The 23,263-nt window shown below is 35.0% G+C and overlaps 4 protein-coding genes across 5 annotated transcripts in view; 3 read left to right on the top strand and 1 right to left on the bottom strand.

The window, feature by feature from the left end:
- Nucleotides 1-23,263, top strand: part of LOC141480137 (uncharacterized) — a 288,325-nt gene that overhangs the window by 190,114 nt on the left and 74,948 nt on the right. The window lies entirely within an intron of this gene.
- sip1 (septin interacting protein 1) overlaps nt 1-23,263 on the bottom strand; it is a 111,865-nt gene that overhangs the window by 76,795 nt on the left and 11,807 nt on the right. The gene's annotated exons all lie outside the window — the stretch shown is intronic.
- LOC111509831 (uncharacterized) lies at nt 3,744-11,447 on the top strand. 2 transcript variants are annotated; one of them, XM_074169973.1, is made up of 3 exons: nt 3,744-5,054; nt 10,511-10,914; nt 11,209-11,447. In XM_074169973.1, exons 1-3 carry the CDS (start codon nt 4,925-4,927, stop codon nt 11,362-11,364), a joined length of 690 nt encoding a protein of 229 aa, XP_074026074.1. In that variant the 5' UTR covers nt 3,744-4,924; the 3' UTR covers nt 11,365-11,447. The 2 variants fall into 2 exon arrangements, with proteins under 2 accessions (XP_074026074.1, XP_023021430.2); XM_023165662.2 differs by having other exon boundaries at nt 3,746-5,054; nt 10,511-11,349.
- Nucleotides 17,777-23,263, top strand: part of LOC111509834 (sphingomyelin phosphodiesterase-like) — a 45,582-nt gene continuing 40,095 nt past the window's right edge. Inside the window, exons 1-2 of the mRNA XM_023165667.2 lie at nt 17,777-17,918; nt 21,037-21,308. Coding sequence (XP_023021435.2) covers nt 17,837-17,918; nt 21,037-21,308 — 354 coding nt within the window. The 5' untranslated portion in view covers nt 17,777-17,836. The remainder of the gene's footprint in view (nt 17,919-21,036; nt 21,309-23,263) is intronic.

Consider the following 23,263-nt stretch of genomic DNA (forward strand, 5'->3'; position numbering starts at 1 on the left):
AGTCACTCATCAAGTCCCAGTAGGACTTCCGTGCAGAGCACCGCACACGAAGAAACGTATAGAAAACCCCTTGGCCAGGGTAAGAATTTTACCATTAAATGTGTTTTTGATGATTTTAGTAATTTCTGGTACCATTGTTATATCTCAACTGAATATTAGTATTGAAGAGAGGTTTCAACACTCATTCAATTTTCTTGATTTTTACGGGTCATATGGTTATACAGGGCACCCAAAAATATACTCTTGTTATCTTGCTACTTTGCTTAATGAAAATATACCAGGGGTATTGATTAGTCAAATAGTCCTATTGAATGGGGGTTGAATCTCACCTTGTTTTTATCTGATTCTGATTGAGAATTTTCTTCCGTAGGGTTTTTTTTCTTCTTTAAGGGTTTTTTCCCCTATTTTCTTTCTGGATCTTATTTGGTGATCCATTACTGGTCCAGCTTGTCGTGCCCTACAGGGTGATCTATCTTGGTGGTGCTACAGGGTGATCCATCTCCGCCGTACTACAGGGTGATCCATCTCAGCAGTACTACAGGGTGATCCACTTCCGTCGAACCACGGGGTAGCCTAACACCATATACCGGGTGGCCCAAAAGGAGTACGCAAGTTATAATTGATTTAATTGAAAATTTGTGATATACTGAGATATTTGAATATTTGTTGCCCTTATGTTTATTGATACCTGTTGATATAGTGTTTGTTTATCGTTTATTGATTAAGAGTTTGTTTATTGATACCTGATTGATATAGATATTTGTGAAACGGAAATTGAGGTAAATTCTTCCTTTCACGATTACTGATTGACACCGATGCGCCTACGCCTGAGCTCACGCGACGCAAACGAGTTTGTCTTACCATCCGATACTAGTATTTACGATTTCACCTACTCAATTTTCGTGGTAGTTTTACTCGACGTATTGTAGTTTTTTTTTTGAGCGTCGTTACTACCGTAATTTATGGCTGATTGAATTCGTGGTTATATACACCGCGCTCTTGTATTGACATTTGAACATCGCGTAGTAGTGTGAGTATCGCATTGTTGTCTTAGAAGCGTTGTTGGTTAATCCATGTAAGTTAGGATTACTGAATAAATCATATTGGGGATCTTTATCTTTTATTTCCAATATTAATTGGTAAGTTATTGATATTGTGAGTTACTTAGGGTATCTGGAGGATTAAATTTACCTGGCGCCCATTAAGATCTATTTGAAATTTGCTAAGTTGTTTAACCCACTCCCGTCTCCACTGTTTAGCTTAGCCGCGGATACCCATCTGTCTTATTTGTTACCGACAGATGATTTAGTCTCTTGTGGTTTGTGAGGTGACAATTCGATCACTGAATATTGTAGAGGTCACTTCATCAGCGAATTGAGCTATAATTTTAAAAGAGCATTATGAATACGAAAAATGATTCTGAAAATAAATACAGTGAAATGAATTTGAAACGTCAACTAGTAGAGACAACAGAAGCTGTTAGGCAGAAATTCAACTCTATCAAGAATGATAATATTGAAAATCGTACGACACTTGAAAAATTGTATGAGCCCATAACGAAACCATTGAATGTTTTATCATCAAACACTACTTCGAAATCATCAATGTTATCGTCAAACCATGGAAATGTTCAGTCTACTTCAAATTATCCCATGAGTACTCCAATACGAAGAAAACAATCTTTTGGTAGTGTATCATCTGTGAATAGTGACACGAGCACACTTCAAGACGATATGAGAACAACTCTATTCGAAACACCATCATCGTCCCATATCGATTCCACGGATCCTGACTCTTCACCTAATATGAATGAAAGTCGTGAAGATGTTTTGGCGAAACATTTGAATAATGTAAAATCTAGAACATTTGGTGTACGTATGGATCCTATTACACAAAAGCTGAAAATGGGAAGTCTAGTGGTATATTTCAAAGATGGAAACATTTCACTTTGGGATGCTAATAAAGTGAAAAAATATGAATGCGCAGGTAGTCCAGACTTGTATGATATGATCTTTTTGAAGAATCCGCAAGATGTTGATAATGAAGAAACTCGTCAAGTATATTCCAAAATATTGAAAATAACGAATGCTCCGAATGACCATCACTCTAATAATCAGAACAACCATCTTGACAGAGTTGTCTGGATAGAGTCTGCGGAGTTCGAAGAGAAAATCTCGATATTTTATCCGTTTTTCCTTCTGTTTTCGGACGATATTCGTCTCGCCAGGAGCTGAAAACTCCATGACAAATATCGTCTTGCTCTGGTGGTCGAAAAGGACTACATCAGGCTTATTATCTTGTAGTTCGATTGTTAATATGTGGTGTTCGCCGAAAAAAGGTACGTAGTGCACGAAAACAAGTTTTCGAGAAAAACGCGTTTGAAGTTTATACGCCTTCAGTGTGGTGTGAGGTCTTGATATCATTGGTCTGGGTATCTGTGACGTCATTCCTTCAATCTGCGATGTTTATTCTCGTTGTACTATGACGTTAGCTTCAGTTATCAAGTCTGTGATTGGGCTACAATGTAGTTGATTCATATATATGATGGTGTCGGCCGATACTTGATGAAAATCCATAACTAACGAATACAAAAAACACGCCATTGTGAGATTTTCACTAAACAGTTTTACAAAAACGCAAGACGTATTTCGCCAGACAATGGCTTCTTCGGACGTGTCTTTACAGAAAGACACGCCCGAAGAAGTTATTTAAAAAGAATCAAAGAGGTTTTCGATAAAGAGTTCGAAGCGGTTAATGGGATATACGATGCGGTATGTAATGACGATGTATCTTTTGCGAGTTCTGGTTTAAATATTACTTCAGAGAATTTTGAAACTGAGTATGCTAAGTTTGAGGAGAATTGGAATGATACCTACACAACTGAATAGTTCTCGCATCAGCGTCGTAGAACTTGAAGAATCTGTCGTACCTGTTCCTGTACCTTTTTTCAGCGAATGGTTCACGTGAAACAGCATGCTTTCGAATGTCCCGAACCATCGTTAAGTCAAAAAACTCATTTTTTGAAAATAATCTAGAAAATAATCTAAAAGAACAATTCGTTCAGGCCAGTCTCAACTCCCTACACTGTAGGTTAATAGACTAACACCTATCAGAAAACAACTACTCCCCTGGCTAATACCACGAAGGGCATTGGATTATATCCGACAGGTCTCAGTGCAGGATTCTTCACTGAAGTTATTCCTCCATATGCTGTTGGCGATACAACTGCCGCAATATATTTTCAATTACTAGAACACACTTGCAGACCGGTTTCGGGCTGTTTGGCGACTCGTCAGTGCAAGGTAGTGTATATCATCGACATTAAGTCGATGATTTCCGATAATTGCAAATCAAATTCCTTCAGAGTATCATTCCTCGAACTAAGCTGAAGCATACAACAAACAACAAGTTTGTCGTCGACCCATCTGCCTGTGAACGAGGAACCAACTGCATATCCGAAATTTGCTCAATTCCTCGTATAAGGAAAGAAAACTTTTCACATATAGTCAGTGGGCATACTTGAAGACTGGCTATAAATTAAATCATGATGATTTCTAGCCAGTCTTCAAGTATGCCCACTGACTATATGTGAAAACATATTGAAAATATCAAATTTCATTTTCAGGAGAAAATTTGAAAAACTATTTTGTACAAAATAAATATTCTCCTTCATCAAGATATATTACCCTAAGGAGAATATCTACTTTTTCTCAAGTGACATTTCACAATGAATCACACTGACAATTGGTAGATGACGAGTTTGGGTTCAGAACCAAGATGATTAAAATATTCCTGGTGTGATCACTTGGACCCCTTTCCCATGCAGAATATTTTGTCAAAAACTCTCGACCTAAAGCACTCTTGATAAAAAATAATAAAGAGATCTTATAACTTTCAGTCTCCCATTCTCAGAGGTGCTGAGTAGGTACACTTAAAAGTGACATTGCTTAACAATGTCGATGGGTTGATATTAAGTGAAAGAGTTTTTATATTTTGATCCATAAATTAAAGATCTGAATGAAATATGAGTTACAGTTTATAGATTATTGCTCCATCTATCAACATGTGAACTAAGTTCTTAACAAAAATAAAGCAAATCTTTGGAAACTCTGTGATATGAACATCATCAATTTGAAATAAAAGCAAATCGGTTTATACGTATTCCAGGGTTTATACGTATTCCAGGGTTTCTTCGCATCTTTTTCAAAAACAGAACATTTGAACAGGTGATTGTTTCATGTTGTTTTGAGAAAAACATAAAACTTTCTGCACAAAACAGACTGGAGTAAGAATAGTGAAGATATTTTTAACATCAGCTTCTGTTATTCTTTAATGCAAGGGGCAAACTGTAATTTTTATCTTCCTCCGACGATTCATCAGAACTCAAAAGTAACTCTTGAAGAAGAATAGCCAACTTGAATATTCAGTTTGAATCACCGTGTATGACCATATCGAAAATAATTTAGCAATTGACTGATCAATGATACAACCGCTCTGTTTGAAGAGTAATCAACAATAATATATTATTAGGTTTTCTCCGTTGGTTTGAAAATAATTGACTACACTGTACAAAACTCAACTTCATTTCACTGTTTAATATAACCAAACACTCTAACTAAAACTTCAACTATTATTCAAATGTATATCGTCTTAAGCTGGAATTATATTATTGTGTCGTGACGCGCCACAAGTATATCGTATCCATGCATTTAGTATGTTTAGAATTATATTACTAAAGTGCAGTGTGTCGGGACGCGATCTGTCGTGACGGCGATCAGTCGATTCCCGATCGGCGCCGGCGTCAGAACGATACTGGGGTTATGACGCGTCACAACACTCCACACTAGTCTAGTATGTTTCTAATCTGATGCGTTAACTAGCTAGAGTAGAGAATAGTCGTTTGCATCATTTATTCGTGTACAAGATGTCGGACGAACTCATTGAACTTGTCAGAAAATACGAAGTGTTGTATAGTCCAAAATGTAAAGAATACAAGGATCACTTAATAAGAACTGCAGCATGGGAAGAAATTGCTCAAAAATTGAATGAACCAGGTGAGTTTTTAATCTTTTTTATTTGTTTAGGTACTTAAATGGCGTAAATGATGAACACAATAGTAGGTATTCATAAACAAAACTTGGTTATTCTTTTCTACATTGTCTGATGGATTCCATTTGCCATGGTACTTGTCTCTCTGGGCTAAAATATTCTTTATATTTCCCTCTAACGTAAATAGCGTCATGAGATGGATTTGCAATACACTCAATATCAGATAAATAATCTGATCGTTTACATTTAGATTTAACAAATATCTTCGAGTTCTTGTGAGTTTAGGGTACGTAAGTAGTTATGAAGGGTGCAAGCAGCTTGTACGATTTTATCCGCCATGACCGTTTGTACTTGCATTGGTCCTTGGAAAACTCGAAATTGTGCTCTCAATATTCCAAATGCATTTTCCACAGTTCGTCGAGCACGTGATAAGCGATAATTAAATACTTTATTTGAATCATTATTCACTAGTTTTGCTTTACTGTAGGGTTTTAACAGATAAGTTTTTAAGGGAAACGCTGCATCAGCGATAATTGTATACGGCAAAGGTTCTGAATTTTGGTATAATGGTTTATTTCGTGGAATAGTCAGTTGTTGCCGGTCAAATATTTTCCTTATCAATGACTTATCGAATATACCACCATCACTGTTTCGATCGTAGGCACCTACATCTATCATAATAAATCTGTATTGTGCATCAACAAATCAAATCAAAATATGCTTTATTGTCTGAAGATTCATATCTTATTGACAAAGCTTCGTTGAAATAAATAAATAAAAAAAAACAAACAAAATTACACATATTAGCTATCGTTACTTAGTCATATAAAACCACTATACAATAATATACAATTTCAAGTAGGGTACTGAATATATGTATATGTAACAAAATAGGACATAAAAAGATAACAGCAACAGTTTGTATTTACTTAGCACAATACAACACTTTAGGAAAATAGCCAGTAATAATGTATTTTAAAAATTTCCAATATTGAGTACATGAACTGTATTGAGAGTCAGACACAAGTCAATCAATCAATCAATCAATCATGCTGTATTGTCCAAGAAAATGTTTATTGACAAAGCTAGTGAAACTTTATGAAGTCAACAATGTTGAAGTTTTTTTTTTAAATATTAAAATTATGATATACAGTGAACAATCATTATAACTTTAAAAAATGTACATATACGAATACACATAAATAAAATAATATATATATATATATATATATATAATAATAATAATATATATATATATATATATATATATATATATATATATATATATATATATATATATATATATATATATATATATATATATACCATTACAGATAATAAATAAATAAATCATTACAGATATGTAAGCATCTGAAATACTAAGAGTTAAAATACATCATCGTAATATCCCTTTAAGTCATAGTAGGCTTTTTACAGAAGTACTCCTTTAACCAATTTTCTGAATGTTTTTAAATTTGCTATTGCCCTATAGCACATTGGAATGTGGTTGTATATTTTCTTGCTCTCATATATCAAAGAAAATTTTGTAATTGCTGATTTTGGGATTGGCAAGGGTGAATCCCGACTTCCTCTCGTGTGGTAACGTCTGTCATTATTTACTGCTGAGTTGGAATATTTTTTGCGAATTAAGCAAACGGCAATTCCATATCTCAAGTGCGACTCTACCAAGGAAAAATACACAGTTCTGGCTGAGGATTGATTGCGTTCGTTAGAAACAACTCGAACTATTTGCTATTTTTTTTGCATAAATTTGTAATATGCTCATCAAATTTTAATTTATCATCTATAAATACCCCTAAAAATTTTGTGTGAGTTTTGTTAACTATAGCGTGATTTTCTATAAGTAAGTCATCAAAATTGAGTTTGAAGCAAACTATGTTTGTTTTATTTGTGTTGAAACATAAGGAGTTTGAATCGCACCACTGTTTAACCCTATGCAGATCCAGGGTTATGATGTCTCTGAGATTATCTTCATTTGTCCCACGTCAAAGGATCGTGGTGTCATCCGCAAAAAGTGTGAACTTTCCATTAATATCAATGGCTACCAGATCATTCAGATAAAGCAGAAAAAAGATAGGACCCAGAACCGAACCATGTGGTACACCTGATAAATTATTCTCAATATGTGATGTATTTCCTTGGAGTTTTACTAACTGCTTCCTGTCTGTTAGATAACTATAAAGGCAGTTATATGACAATCCTCTAAAGCCATAGCACTGAAGTTTAAATAATAGTGTTTCATGGTTCACGCCGTCGAACGCTTTTGAGAAATCACAGAATACTGCCCCAATAAATTCTTTATTATTTAAACCAATATATACATCTTCCAGAAAAGAGAAGATTACATCGCATGTGCTTTATGGCTTTGGAATCCATATTGAGATTCGCATAGTATGTTATGATCACTTGAAAAGTTGAGCATTCTCTTTTTAACCAGTTTTTCAATTATTCTAAAATTTTAACAGATATTTCATCATAACCAGATCATGTTTTGTTCTTTATTTCATTTATAGTTTGCGTCAGTTCGTATATGTCTGTATCAAATAGGTGAAAGTTATCTGGATAATTTATATTTTTTATAAACTCAGTTAGATGGATTGTCGGTTGTAATTCTGATGTTATTTTTTGTGCTATCGTACAGTAGAAGTTGTTTAACACGTTAGGATCTATATCCGCATTATTAGGCAATATATTACCTTTTCCATGTAATTTATTTATTATAGCACAGTTATCTGTTGCTTTATTTTCAGCCATGTAAAGTTTGTCTTTAAAATATCGTTGTTTGGCAAGCTTTATTAGTTTTCTATAAATTGTTCTGTATGTAATGAAATATGATATGAAAATTTCATCAGTTATGAATTTTTTAATAGTATGTAGTGATCTCAAGTTCATTGCCGATTTTTTTATAACTTGGGTTATCCAGGGCTTTTTTCTTTATTTTTGATTTTGATCTTTTTTATTGGAAACCATTTTTCAAATATATCTCTCAGGTAGTTTTGAAACATCAAAGTTCAAAACATTTACCCATGGTGTTAAATTACATAGGTTTCTAAATGATTCGTAGTTCGCCTTGCTATATATTCGTCCGTATCTATATTTACTTCTTTTATTTACTGTTTGGAGTGACATTTCGAAGATGAGAGCTTCGTGGTCTGAAAGGTATGCGGGAACAGTCTTACAGCTAATATTCTGTTTTTTCAAATTTGAGCAGATATAGTCAATGATAGTGGCTGAATACATAGTTATTCTCGTATGTTCGCTAACATGCATGGTCAAGTTTAGAAAGGTCAGTAGAGCTTTACCATACACTCTTCATCGTCGTAATTTATATTAAAGTCACCTGTGAGTACAATTTTTGAGTTAGTTGGTAGGTTTGATAAAAGAATTTCAAGTTTATTTAAAAATTTTTCAACATCGGAATAAGGTGATCGGTAAATGCAAATTATATACATATTGTTCTTTTTTTCATGCACCAAAGAGAATTCAAATTCATTTTCTACTGAAAGAAAGTCATACTTCTCATTGTTCACTAATATAAGATTATTGAGTATTTCATCATTGCTAGAATCATAGTTCCACCATGTGTCGAGTTACTTCTGCAATATTTGGCTACAATGACATAATTTGGAATATAACATGGTTCTCCCTCTCTTAACCAGTGTTCAGTGAGAAGACGGAATCTGGCATATTCTGTGATTCAAAAAAAATTAAGAGTCCATAAGTTTTGTTTCTTACTGATTGGATATTAAGTAATAATGAAGAGAGGGTAGTTTTGATATTGGCACTATTCACATTTTGGTTGATCAGGTTTGTATTTTTTTCGACTTCTTGAATTTCTTGGGCAATTGAAATTAAGTACCATCGATCAGCGGTGAAATTCATAAGATGGTTCAGTTGGGGTGTAAGCTGGGATAGTCTGGGATAGAGACAACTTTTTCCATCTTCACAAAATGTCTGCTGGTTTACCTTGATTGGTATACTACTTTGCATGTTCTGAATACATTTGGGCGATGACGCTTTGTTATTTGTTCCATTGTGTGTATTGTGTTGTTCGTTTGTGACAGTAGTTATTTGTGCTGCACCAAAGTGTGTTTCAATTTGACTTAGGATTTGTTTGAAGGTGATTGACAACTAGTGAAATTCATGACTTAGGATGGCCTTGCTTATGAACCATTTTGCCGATTTCTTCAGTTGATAGCCATCTCTGTTGTAATTCCTTCTCTGGATTATCCCGTTGCATTACAGTATACTAATAGATTTGTTAGCTCCATGACAACGTTTCTTTAGTGCAAAGTTATTGTTATATATAATTTCGTTGATATTCCTTATGTCATATCTAGTTTTATGGTTTCAAGAGTAGTTGTAATCAACTCATTAAAGCTGCAGTTAGGTTTAAGAATGGATTGGATGGAGAAGTGGTCTTTTGCATGTTGCTTTAGATATTCTGTCATATTTCTTCCGTTATGACCTGAGACAAGAACAATTTTTCTCTTTTTTCTTTCAATTAAGGTTTCCTTTGGGTGGTTATTCAACACAGACTGTATTTTATAATTGAACTCATGGTCAGTTTGGGTGAAAGTATGTTTATATAACTTCTTGTCTACGCCACTGGGATATTCTCCCAATGAATCTGTTGTCATATATGTATTTTCAAGTGTGATTTCTTCATTTGTTTGTGTGTAGCAGTTTTTTGTCTCTAGATGGGTTTTGTGAAGGTTCTCCTGCAGTTTACTAATTTTTTCTCTTAATTCGCATATGATTAGTTTTTATTTGTCTATCATAAAATTCATATCTTGTTCTGTTTTCAGTGCTTCTTGAGTAAATAATGCATGGTTGTCTTTCAATTCTTTAAGGTATTCTAAAACGCTAATATCTTTCGAATCCATATTTGAATCAGAATCGTCTTTGCAGCAGTTAATTATATTATCTTTCAAAAAGAGAACTTTTTGTTTAATTTTTGTTAAGCAACTCTTATGATAAATACCTGAACATGTTTTGCATATGTAGTAAATTATTGATTTGGTTTTACAACACTTATAAGACATATTTACGGAGATCCGCGAATTCACTTGAACACTTACTTCCGACCGCCCAGTGGTTAGATGCTTTGTGCAACAAGAGCAAGGAGTACGATTGAATGTTCTTGTTTATAATTATAATAAGTTGATCCAGCATTGATTGGACAAATTAGGATCACGTGCTTGCCTTTTAATGCCCCAATGCAATTTGGAAAATTCCAATATGTTTCAAAGTCTTTTGCAATTTCAATCCATTTCTCTTCTGAAGGTTGAGGCATTACAATGAGAGTAATATTTTTCCAGACCGCTTCGCACACTCCTTGTACTATATTTCTCACTGTAGGCAATCCCATACGATAACTGAATGCCAGAGAATGAAAAAATCTGTGAACAAATGTTTAATGTTGTTATTTTTTTTACAGTTGGAAAGTGCAAAGACAACTGGACAAAATTAAGAAATGCATATGCCAGCGCAATAAAACGGCGTAAAAATAAAAAAATTGGACAAGCCGCATCACAAGTGATAGCATGGAAATACGAAAAGCAAATGAATTTTTTACGTCCTCACATGAAATCGAGGAACACCAAAACTAATTTGACAGAGCCAACACCAGAATCACCTATAGACATGACTCCAAATAGCCCCCCTGACGTTTTCGTTAATGACTCGCAAAACAGCTCAGCATCGCAACCTCCACAAACTCAAAGTTCGGATGCTAGTTGGAGTGATGGATCTCAAAGGAGCTTAGCGTCAAAACGAACATCATCAGCGAATAACAAACCTAGCTTACAAGACATTTATGACTTGATGAAGTCGTCAAATGAGGTAAAAAAGCAAAGGCAACATGCTAAGCCAGATATGGATGACACTGACTTATTTTTTTTGAGTATGAGTAAGGCAGTCAAGGCGCTCCCAAAACTCGATCAATGCAAAATAAAGTTGGTTTTACATACAGCTGTTTCTCAAGCAGAAATTCGAAAACTCACTCAAACAGATTACGTATTAAAGACACCGCTTAATATAGTATCTCAAACAACTATTCCATCGAGTTCTTACCAACCTATCTAATCACCTATACCCATCTAGCCATGCAAAAGTGTATAATCATATGATTTTCAGGCAGCACACTGGGGACAAACTCTAATCAGGAGCTTATTCAATCTCCCACAACTATACAACCATTCAACAGTTCAGAAATTGGCAGTCCAGAGTCTCGTGATTCGAGAACGAACATGGAAGGAAATTGCTAACTTAATATATCAGGACTATTTTTGAAAATGGTTGAGTAGTGAATATTGATGAATGATGTTCTTGATTATTTAAATAAAAATAAAACTTACCTTAAGCATACAGCAAGCCTTTCTTTTGTTCCAATAGATCGACGAAATTGGGTTTGCATATTTTGAATATCATTTTCTACCATAGAATGTAATATCTCAAATTGATATTTCGACATCCTGAAATATTCATGAAATTTTTCTTCATCACACTCCAGTTCTTTCACTAGTAAATGATATTCGCTTCGATTACCTCTCCGATTATTTACTGGATGAACCCAATACTTTCTCTTCTTTCTTTTCTTTTCAAGTAAACCTAACATTAGTAGACACGCAAGGTTTTCTTCAGTATCACTATCCGAATCGGAGGAAAACATTGTAGATGCTCGCACGCGTTTACTCCAAAGGCTACCACTGTACTGACTCGAAATAATGTCCGAGAATTATTCTCGGATAACGTCAGAACGCGCCCCGACACGAAAGAATAGTATGCACACTCGCCGTCACGTCAGAGAGCATCACAACGCACCACGATACAACAATATAATTCCGGCTTTATTCTCAGAGTAATGATTACTCTAGGTCAGTGGTCGCCAACCTGTTGATCGCGAGCTACCGGTAGCTCGCGGAGGCAATTCTGGTAGCTCTCACAACGATTTTAATTTAAAAAATACAAACTGCAAAAATCAGAGAAGCTTCCGAAAATTCCACAAAAAAATATAATTTTCATAATATTAAACATAAACAGCGGCAACGTTGCGGTGAGCGATCTGTCGCTGACGCCATCAAGCTAGAATCGGCTAGAACCGACCAGCCGAACCAGCGCGTTAGTGTTCGAGAACGATCTGGATTGCTTTGAACGGGATAAATACGCACGGCGCGGCGACATTGCGCTTAGTTTAAAACTGAACGCGTAACCAACGTCCAGCGGTTGGGTTAGTAGAGAACAACAAAAATAATATTATGGCAAGCAGTTGTAAGAAGGTAAAGACATACCACTTTCATTCGGAATGGGAAGAACAATACTTTTTTACAGAAGTTAAAGATAAAAATGTGTGTTTGTTATGTAATACTTCGGTCTCCGTTGCTAAAAAAGGAAATATTGAGAGACATCATAAAACTGTACATTCTAATTTTGAAAAATCATTCTCACTACATTCTGCCGCCAGAAAGGAGAAACTGAAACTGTTAAAAAAGCAGTTAATTGGACAACAATCAATATTTTTAGGAACAGTCGACAAAAATAAAGCTGCAACTGAAGCATCGTACCGTGTGTCCCAGATAATTGTACAAAAAAAGAAACCTTATGAAGACGGGGAAATGATAAAACAGGCGTTTTTAGAAGCTGCTGATTCGTTATTTGCCAACTTTAGAAATAAAGACGAGATAGTTTCGGCTATAAAATCTATGCAACTTTCTGCTAATACAGTGATGAGACGTGTAGAAGTAATGAGCAATGATATTTTTTTACAGTTAAGAACTGACTTAGATAACTGTGTTTATTTTTCACTTCAACTGGATGAATCAACAGATGTCGTTGACACTGCCCAGATGCCCGTGTTCGTCAGACTGATAAAGTATTTGGAATATAACTTTATGTATGGCAGATGAGCACTGAGTGGAACTTGGTTCTTTCAGTGGAGAAAAAATGACAATATCTGAAAATTTTAAACGAATAACACTGTGATTTACTGAAATTGTAATTTTTTAATTTCCAAAAAGAACTAAACTGATACTCTATCTCTAGAATGATCATTTTTCTGATCGGTTCTGCAGATTCCTTATCTCCTGTTTGTTCTCGTTTCAATTTGTGCGCAAATAATGTTGGAACAGCTTGAGCAATTAAAGTTTTCCGTGTTTCCCCTTTGGATATATATTTTTCTTCAAAATATTTTTCTCAAAGTCGATAACATTTATGCCGAGTGTTCACGTTTTTAGAAATAGAAATAGATTTATCAGAAAAAGATGTCCTAATATACATACAGATTATACAAATATATCAGTTATTGAACAAAAAATACAAAATAAACTAAAATATATAAATCCTATATAGTAGAATATAGTGTGTAAAAACGCAGCAGTAGTAAACGATGAAGAGATTAATAGAGAGAAGAACAACTCAATTGGAATAATACTGTGCTCGTAGATATTGAGACAAGGAGCGTTTGAAGAGTTGGAGGGCGTTACTTTGTTTAATTTCATTAGGAAGAGTCAATAGTCCTTGTGAAATATAGAGTTCATTGTTCTTACAAGGTTAGTTCGTGGGAGAACCAAGTCATCCCTCCCTCTTGTATCAAGAGGGAGAGATGACCGTAACAAGATAGCTTCTGCATATCGATAGGATGTACGAGCGAATAGGTGAACCAGTTCGTTAAAAATTTTGAAACATCGGTAAACTGATCAACACTTCGCAGGTCTATTATATTTGCGTCTTTAAAATGCCATAACTAGTCATTCGGTTTTTTCATTATCAAGCGTCCTTATCTGCATAGGCGTAGTGTGTTCTTTTTCTTGTGAAGGTGACTTTGTTTTGTATTTATTAAATATATTTTATTATATTTATTAAATAGACTGTTATATTTATTAACTTTGAAATATAAGATAGAGTTGGCCGATACTTGTTTTTCAAAATACATTATCGTAGATTTTCATCACATTCGCATTTTATTGTGAGATAATTACTTGACCTAGTCATTAATCTCAGGTATAAATTTTCGTTAAACTCAAGTACAATTATCATTGATTAGTTCCTAGAATACATTGTCGTGATAGATAAAAAAATGAATTGGACGAGTACCAGAAAAATGTTGAACGCTATACCATTCATTCTTATTTTTGAGAATAAAGCGCCAACCCTCGAATCCATTAAGACAAAGGTAATGAATAATGTGCTCATTCCAAAAATGAGCAAAGAGAAGTTAAGGAAAATAATAAAAGAAGATTTGAAATTTATATATGCCAAACGATGTCGTAAGTCTGTCTTAATAGAAAAAGAAGATATAGTCTAATGGCGACGGAGATATCTTCGCTCTATTAGAGAAATGCGTTCTGCTCACACAAAATTTATTATCTGGACGAAACGTGGGTGAATGCTGGTCACACAGTATCTAAGATCTGGCAAAATACTACTGTAACTAGTTATCGTCAAGCATTTGTGGACGGTTTATCAACAGGATTACGCGGACCAACGGGTAAAGGGCAACGACTAATTGTCGCCCATATAGGGTGGCTTTTTAGATGATAGTGCACTAATATTTTTATCCAAAAAAACGGGGGATTATCAGGAAGACATGGACGCCCAACGCTTTGAAGGATGGTTTGAATCCCTTCTTTCATGAGTCGAGCCAAATTCAGTAATAGTAATGGATAACGCTTCTTATCACAGCCGATTAGTAGAAAACCTGCTAACTATGACCACCAGAAAAGCAGACATGCAGAGTTGGTTAGGACAAAAAGGAATTCCATTTTCCGAAGACATGGTTAAGGCCGAGCTTATGAGTGTCATTAAACAGCATCGTGACAGATATCTCCAGCATGTGGTGGATATAATAGCTCGTGCAGAAGGCATCACCATTTTGAGACTTCCTCCTTACCATTGCAAGTTAAACCCGATAGAATTAATCTGGGCTCAAATTAAGGGTTACGTAGCTCGTGAAAACGTGACATATAAAATTTCTGATGTCCAACGTTTATTAGAACTCGCAATGGAACGGATACGGAAATAAGATTGGGCTAATACTGTAGCCCATGTGATCAAGGAAGAAGGGAAAATGTGAAGATTGGACGAGATGGTAGACACTGTTTTCGACCAAATGATAATAGATTTAAGTGTGAATGGGGATTCCTCTTCGGACGAGTTCGGATTCTGAAACTTCATAAGCATAACATAGGTAATTATTTCTTTGCTTTGTAGTTCTCTTTCTATATAAAAGGAACATAATAATTATCTTGTAAATTTTTCTGTTTTTTTGAAGAACTGTATTAGGCATAATAAGAAAATGCAATCAGTTTTACCATTGACACCAGGTAGCGCCATCTTCTATAACAATTTTTACGTAATTACCTATGTGTTTAAATAAATAAAAATATTATTTTGGTAGGCCTCTGCAGAGTTGGTAAGAGGATTATCCGTTGGTCACTTCAAGTGCGACGTTGCTAATGAATCACCTTCGATTGAAAATTGTTATAGCATAGGAGTATACCTATACCATTTTCACAAGCAAATCTTCTCTATTACATGCTTTCACCCATTTCTCAGATTTGAAAGAATGAATGCTCAACCAAAAAATTCTTCGAAAATACTAGACGCAAAACGACAGTCAAAACCAAAAATAAAATCTTACCTCAGGCACACAGTTCAAAAAATGAAAAGAACTATGCCTATTTCGTAGAACCATTCAGTGTCACTGACTTTCAAGAGAATCTGTGGTTCAGAACCAATGCCATTTTTGATACACTTGATACATACCTCACTGGATCTTTCGTAACGGAAAACAAATTAAGTCCTTCTTGGTTATATCTGGAAGAACGTTCACCATAAACACACACAGTACCGCCTTTGGATGTCATTCCAGAATTATTGTTAGAAAATAAATAAAGTAACCAAAACAACTAAATTTCACTGCCTGGTGGTTAGGTAAAGACGTGAACATTTATAAATAGGGTTGATTACAGTGACAGTGACAAGTATCATTCATATTAAATGGCGGCTGCGTGCGAGCAATGTTGCTTTATTGATATGCACTTGAATGATGTTTATATATGGCAAGTGCCTCGAAGGCGATAGAGAATTTGCCGGAATTCCATCGAAACGACGCGAACAACCGCAAAACGCCGGCTGGACTGCTCGCGATCTTGGCCACGGCACAATTGATTTCCAAGGGCCAGCGGCGGCCGGCATTAGTTGTTTTAGGAGATGATTCACAAAAATATTTTTCAGGAAATCGCTGTTGAAAATTCTGGTTTTCCGGGGTTATAAAGTGATTATTTTTTGAACTTATATTAAGATATCTTCATTTAGAGTATCTTTTCTAGGTCTAGGATGTAGGGAGGATTTGAATTTTGTTTCACGATTTAATGAAGAGAATATCCTAAAGAAATTACAGAATTGACTATTAGTCTTCCTTTACACAATATTGTTCCTTTATTAAGGTATTTGCAAAAAATTATAAATTCTTTCTTTTCGGTGGTAATATTGAAATGTTTCTTTTTCGAAAGTATTCGAGTAGATTTGAAAGTGTTCGAGTAAATTAAGAATCGATGAAATGAATGATAAACTCAAGTTTTGAGTAGGCAGAAAAATTTATTAACCAAAACGAAACATGGATTATATTGGAGGTTTCATTCTCCAAAATGAAAATTGCATTCCATTGAAAATATAATTAAATAATAAATGTGTTTTCACCATAACACAAAATAGCATCAGCTAGGTTCAGATTATGGAAAACAGCTGCATCTTGTTGAGTTTGGCCTCGAGAATGAATTTTGTTGTGAGTGGTTAGTCTTTTAAAGCTCAGTACGTAGTAACTCTCAGCTCCTTTGTGAGTTCATTCCATAGGGTCTCTGTGCACGAGCATGATTATAACTCCCAGCTGCACATATAGCTACAGTCAAGCTTTCAAAAAGGTGTTCAGTTAGGTTTTCTGTTTCATTTCGATATGCTCTATGAATGAATAACAACAAAGACTTTTTCCAGGGACGTTAAAATATCCCTTTTCAATCGACTTAGTTACTTTCGCCTTACTCTTGTATCTGAACGACGGAGTAGGAAATATTCCTTTCAATTGAAATAATGAATAGTATTAATCGGTTCTCAAAAATCTAGATTATTGCGAGCAAATAAAGACTAACGAGATTTCACCTCTTAACGTATTATTTTTAAAGTATTCAAAAAACACTTTATTGTGAGATTTTCACTAAACAGTTTTACAAAAAACGCAACACGTGTTTCGCTAGACAATGGCTTCTTCGAGCGTGTAAAACCACGCCCGAAGCATGTGTTGCGTTTTTTGTAGAACTGTTTAGTAAAAATCTCACAATAAAGTGTTTTTTGAATACGTTAGTTATGGATTTTCATCAAGTATCAGCCAATTCCAACGCATGTGTCATTTTTAGATTGTATTTAAATAATTCTGCACGTATTATTTTCACTAAGAAATGTTCGAATAATTATAATAATACCATTTCTGAAAAAGTTTTCTTGACAAATAAAAAGAAATGTTACTTCATTTATTTATTCCACATTACCTACGTGTTGCAAAATCATTCAACGTAATGGCGACAGCCACTTCAAATCCTCATGAAATTATCTGGATAAGGAAATCAGAAGTACTGATATGAAAACCGTTATCTGAAGTATATTATTCTCCTAAAAAACTAATTTCGTTCTATTTGTACTTTTACCTTAGTCTCATTCAATGTTTTGTTAAGAAAAACAGGTGTATTTTGAACAATTCAAAAAAAATTCTGATATGTTTCCGAATTATATTTTTTTGTTTGCTGTTACGGTGTTGTTGGTCTTCACTAGAAGCTGTTATACTTTGAATGAACAAGGTGAGATTTTTTGTTATTTCAATTATTAAGTAGTGTTATGGATGATGTGGTATTTATCAAGTACAACCATATGTTTGATGTGGTACCTAACTATATAATCTTTTAATATACTGATTTTATTAACAAATATCTTCACTGTTACATTTCATTACCGAAAAACTATCCTGTTGATTACTATTTTTTATTTTCCATACCCTTGGAATACACTATTATTAATTCGAACAAAGCATGGTGTTGCACGTATATATTGTACTTATGAGAATCGCTATAGGTCCAACTTGAATATTACTGGAGTTTTATCCCAACACCAAACCTTTATTTTTAACACCTCGACACGTGCTTCAGTCACAAAGTGTTCATCTTCTGACTCGTTCACTAAAAGTACTACGTAACCCGAATAACTACCAGATATGTTGCGAGGTCGGGGACAGTATGTCGGTCCGACTAAAAAATGTTACTTTTGACTTCATAGAAGAGATAGTGTAATAGTGCCGTTCCACAATCTTATGAAGGGCTAAAGAATGAATCATTATTACATGAAAATGTTGAGACCGCTATTTTGGCTTCTGCGTCGCTATTCTTGAGTTTAAGGGGTCCAAATGTCAAGAGAAACTGAACGATTTCTAGTACAAATAAATCGGATGTTGTCATTATTTCTACTGGTTGTAACAGATGAATTTAACCCAGAACACAGAATAGGAAATCATAACCTGAATGTCAAAGTTTCCAGAAATTTATCACTACATCACTTCGGAAATCGTGACCTCTAAAAATGCTGATATTTTTGAGTTGAAGAATACTATTGTACCAGAATTTGGTCTCCCACACTTCAGCGTTATCTCTGTTACTTCAATACAGGGTGGAAAAATCATACAGTTTTTTAGTTTGCCTGAAAAAGTGATTGAAAGTTGATTAATGAAGATAGGAGAATTGAAACTTTCTATGTTTTTCACCACTTTCATTTGTAACTAACGTTACTGCAGTTTCGTCCTATAGGGACATTTTCAAACTTATCCATTGAACTAAAAATGATTGATCACATTAACCTTTATATAACACCACTATAGGTAATAATAGAGGTACTTTTTTTTTGGTCCCTTGGGAGCTGTCTGACTTGTCCATTTAGTCCAAGTCTCCAGAAAACACTGCAGCCTCTTGGGCTTATTGTGTTTATTCTCCCATCTTCTTATGACACCCAGTCTATCAGTCTCGTTCCCTGTACTAGTTTGTACAGGTTCCGTGTTGGATTTTCGTCACATTCTTCTGGACGTAATTTTGTACGTCCATATATTTCCTGATTCAGTGCCTCACACTCGCATAAGATGTGTAGAACTGTTTCTATCCCTCCGTTGCATATTCTGTAGCTGAGGTCTCCGTTGTGAAGCCCCATTTTATTCAGGTGTCCTCTAAGCAGACAATGACCGGTTAGTAACCCTGTAATTATTCTGAGCCGATCTCTACTATATTGAAGTACTATATTGCACACTGCAAGATAACATACACTTCCGCCTGAAAGACGGATGTGTACAGTCCTAGCGGATAACTGTAGTTTAAATTTCTATCCGCTAGGTATATTCCAGCTAACGTTCCATTGATCTTCGATCCATCTGTATACCAGATGTTTTTTCCAAACATGTTTTCGGGATGACTAATGATCGTCCACTCTTCACGGCTTATGATTTTTGCCGTGAAGTTTGTGTTGAAGGTGTACTTCGGCGTCATGTGGTCCGTGCACATATTCAATATGTGCTCCTCTACATGTTCCGAAATTTCTGTTCGGTTCGATCTTTTGTAGTTCGGTGAGTTTTCCAGTTTGAATTGGTCCATCATGGCCATGTGTAAAGGAGGTAGATTCAGAAGTATCTCCAATGCAGCTGTTGGGGTAGTTCTCATTGCTCCCGTCATTCCCAAACATGCAAGTCTTTGCACCTTGCCTAGTTTGTTGATAGCGGTCGCCTGTTTTATCTTTGACCAGAAGACCATGGGTTTAACAACTATCATGTATAGCCAATATACTATGTCTGTTTTTAGCCCCCATGTTTTTCCATAGGTGCGGCTGACGAGCATCAGTGCTACCTCCGCTTTCCTTTTTATCCTGTCCCATTGTTGGTTCCAGGTCAGTTTGGAATCTAAAATTACTTCCAAATATTTAACCTCCCCCGACACTTGTATTTCTTCACCTCGAAGTTTTAGAGGTCCGAGACCCTCCGTTTTAGTCCTCTTGGTGAATGCTACTATGGTCGATTTGGATGGGCTTATGTTGAGCCCTTCTTCTTCGGTCCATCTTGTTTTAATATTCAGGGCCTGTTGCATGCATCCCTTCACTACCCTGGACTAAGATGACTAAGTCGTCTGCATAGCACAGTGCTTTATACCCATTGTAGTCCAGAAGACATACTTAGCTTGAGTACCTGAATTTTGTTTACTTGTGATAATGTGGATATGCTAATTTGAAAACCGGTGGGTAAACTAGATCGATTTTATCTATCATTTAACAGGTTGCACCCGCAATGTGTATGCTTATGAGTTTTCAAGGATTCCCAATAATTGAGTTTGCAATCCTTTCTTGCATAGTGCAAAATTTCCGTATCTTTTAGATTCGTGAACTTGTGGTTGCATGCCAAAGAATGTTTTGAAAACGTCGAATCATTTTTACAAAGTCTGAAGGACCTTTCATGGTCAGCATACCATTTTTAGAAATTTTGATCACATTGTCCAAATAAACACTATTACACTCCAGACACATACCTACTCCGGACTCTAAATCTTCTTCAGCACTCCTTATCATTGACCCAGGAAATGCGTGAAAATATGCTAAGACATTAATCTGGTTGTCTTCAGAAGTTATGGGTCAAGTCAGGTATTAGTAGGTATTTGTTCTCCATCGTTATTGATTGTGAGAACAGCAAATGTTTTCTGCATTATAAAATTTATCAGTGGATACTTTATTGGGTCTGTATCTCTAATTCTAAATAGATGAATGAACAAATAAGATTACATTTTTTCAATGTATTCAATGAAACAATTATTCTTTCAAGCAAATCAAAAAAAAACTAAAAAAAAGATTACCTTAACAAATAACCATCATGCATTACTTACCTAACAATTTTTTTTGTAGATTTCGATGATGACAATGCAGTCAAAATACCTCTATGGGAAAGGATTTTCAGACAGTTTCAACAACAAAAGAAGTTCTCATCAGGCCTAGGCGAAGTTTCTATGAATGTAAACCAAACTTGTACACTATGCCATCTAATGGTAGATACGTTGATATTCGAAATGAAAAATGAAATGACGCTAACGCAACTTATCTTCGAAATAGAATATTTTTGTTCTATACTGAATATCGAGAAAGAAAATGTTTGTGAAGGCGTTATTACTCTTAACGCAGTGAGTATTTTTATTATGGAGAGTATATTTATTTACTAGTTTTACATTGTTTTGGGAAAAAACTTCTTGGCTTTCGACTTTTTCATTATTAACCAAAAAATATTGTAAACTTCCAAATGAGGGAAGGAATAAATGAATACAATGAAACTGTTTATGAAAATTAAAAAAAAAGATCTCTTCTAAAAATATTCCCTTTGCAATTGTTATCTGTCTGTTTGAAAATCTGTTTTTCCGTTAACCAGCTGTTGCACCCCTACGAACGACAACCCTCAGAAGTCGAAACTTGTGCGAGCTAAGGATTAACGAGGTCTTACCTTTTAACGTGTGATTCCTAACACGGGTTGGACGGTAGCAAGTGAAGATCGATCAAAACAATAGTTTCAAAATGATAGTTTTGGAGATCGAGTTTGTCAAAATTTCTCAAAGGTTTTTCATGTCACCCACCCATGTCACGTTTACAAATCGTGATAACTCATGCATCTCTAGTTTGATGGTGAAAGATGAAACAAGCTACCGCTTTTAACGAACTAGACCAGGTGAAAAAATTTGCTTGTTTATGAATGATCGGTACAATCAGAATCACACCAAGAGCACCATCTTGTAACAATGAGTGAGGCAAGAATGAGCCAAACTGGAAGACTCACTGAGCTATGAAATCGTGCAAAATAGAAATTTAGGGTTTTGTATATTTTTGACACAAAATTCACAAACCAAGGAGACATATCCAGCTTCCAGGAGATAGCACATGCAATCTAATGTGCAAGGATCATCAATTTGAGGCCTCAACAAAATGAGAACTTAATTTTTTTACAGACAGCCAGAATGTACGCAGGGCATTGATAAACATAGTTTATTTTTTTGCCACACATCTTGGCCGTTACCCACGCTTATGACAGTGAGTCATGGCATGACAGTCGAAAGCTTTGCTGAACTGTAACTGAGTACTACGGAAATTTCCAGTCTTCCCAACTCTCAAGAATTTATCTCCCTAAAGCCCCAATTGAAAACACCTTAAATCTCCACAATTACTAGGAATCCCCCCTAAAAAATTATTATTCATTACATAAATAATTTAATATTTTTACATAAATGATACATTGAAAATAATATCATTCAGCAACATTTTTTAATATTTTCATTCATTAATTATCAGAAACTTCAAGTTACAAATCAGTTTCTTTAAATTCTGGTTTTTTAGAGTCATACATGCTAACATTGAATAATTTTAATATTTTTGCGGACGGTTGAAATGTTGTGCAGGATCTACCATTCCATTCTAGCGTGCATCGAACCATGAAAAATTCCATCTCACTTTTTCCCCCCTAAATTTAGGAGGAAAGGCCCCTAAGTTGGTTACCCTGGAAGGTTAATAGGACGCCGTTTAACCCAAAATGATCAACCCACCCAAAATAATCGAAAGACGAAGTATAGCCCCTTCCTCTTTTATTTTTTGAACGGGTCAACTCAAAAAATTGAAATTTAAGATAATGAAATTATTGCATGAATACTTTATTTTGAAGTGAAATTGACAGATGAAACTTTCAAGATGGCGACTGGGCGCCATTAAGCAAAGGGGGGTCTTGTGACACATCTTTTTGAAGCTACTGAGAAATGCTCCACAGCCTTAGAACATAATGTTAATATCTTCAACTACTACAAAATGGCGGAACTTTGAATACTTGTCATACATTGACATTTAACTACATAATATGACCTAAAAAGCTTGAGGTCAGATCAGAAGATGCCCAAAATGGTTGCCTTGAACCTCTTGACATATGAACAGCCTATCCGACATTGAAAGGAAAGAGGGGTTTTGTGACACATTATTTTGAAGCTCCTCACGAATACTTCACAACCCTAGAATATGAAGGCAATACCTTCACCTACAAAAAATGGCGGAACATTAAATAATTTATTTCACTAGTTCGTACTTCCATTGTCTACTGTATAAAATG

Source organism: Leptinotarsa decemlineata, unplaced genomic scaffold (assembly GCF_025532065.1).
Source record: "Leptinotarsa decemlineata unplaced genomic scaffold, Ldec_3_MD MMD2_P_RNA_scaffold_6, whole genome shotgun sequence".
Taxonomy (NCBI): Eukaryota; Metazoa; Arthropoda; class Insecta; order Coleoptera; family Chrysomelidae; genus Leptinotarsa; species Leptinotarsa decemlineata.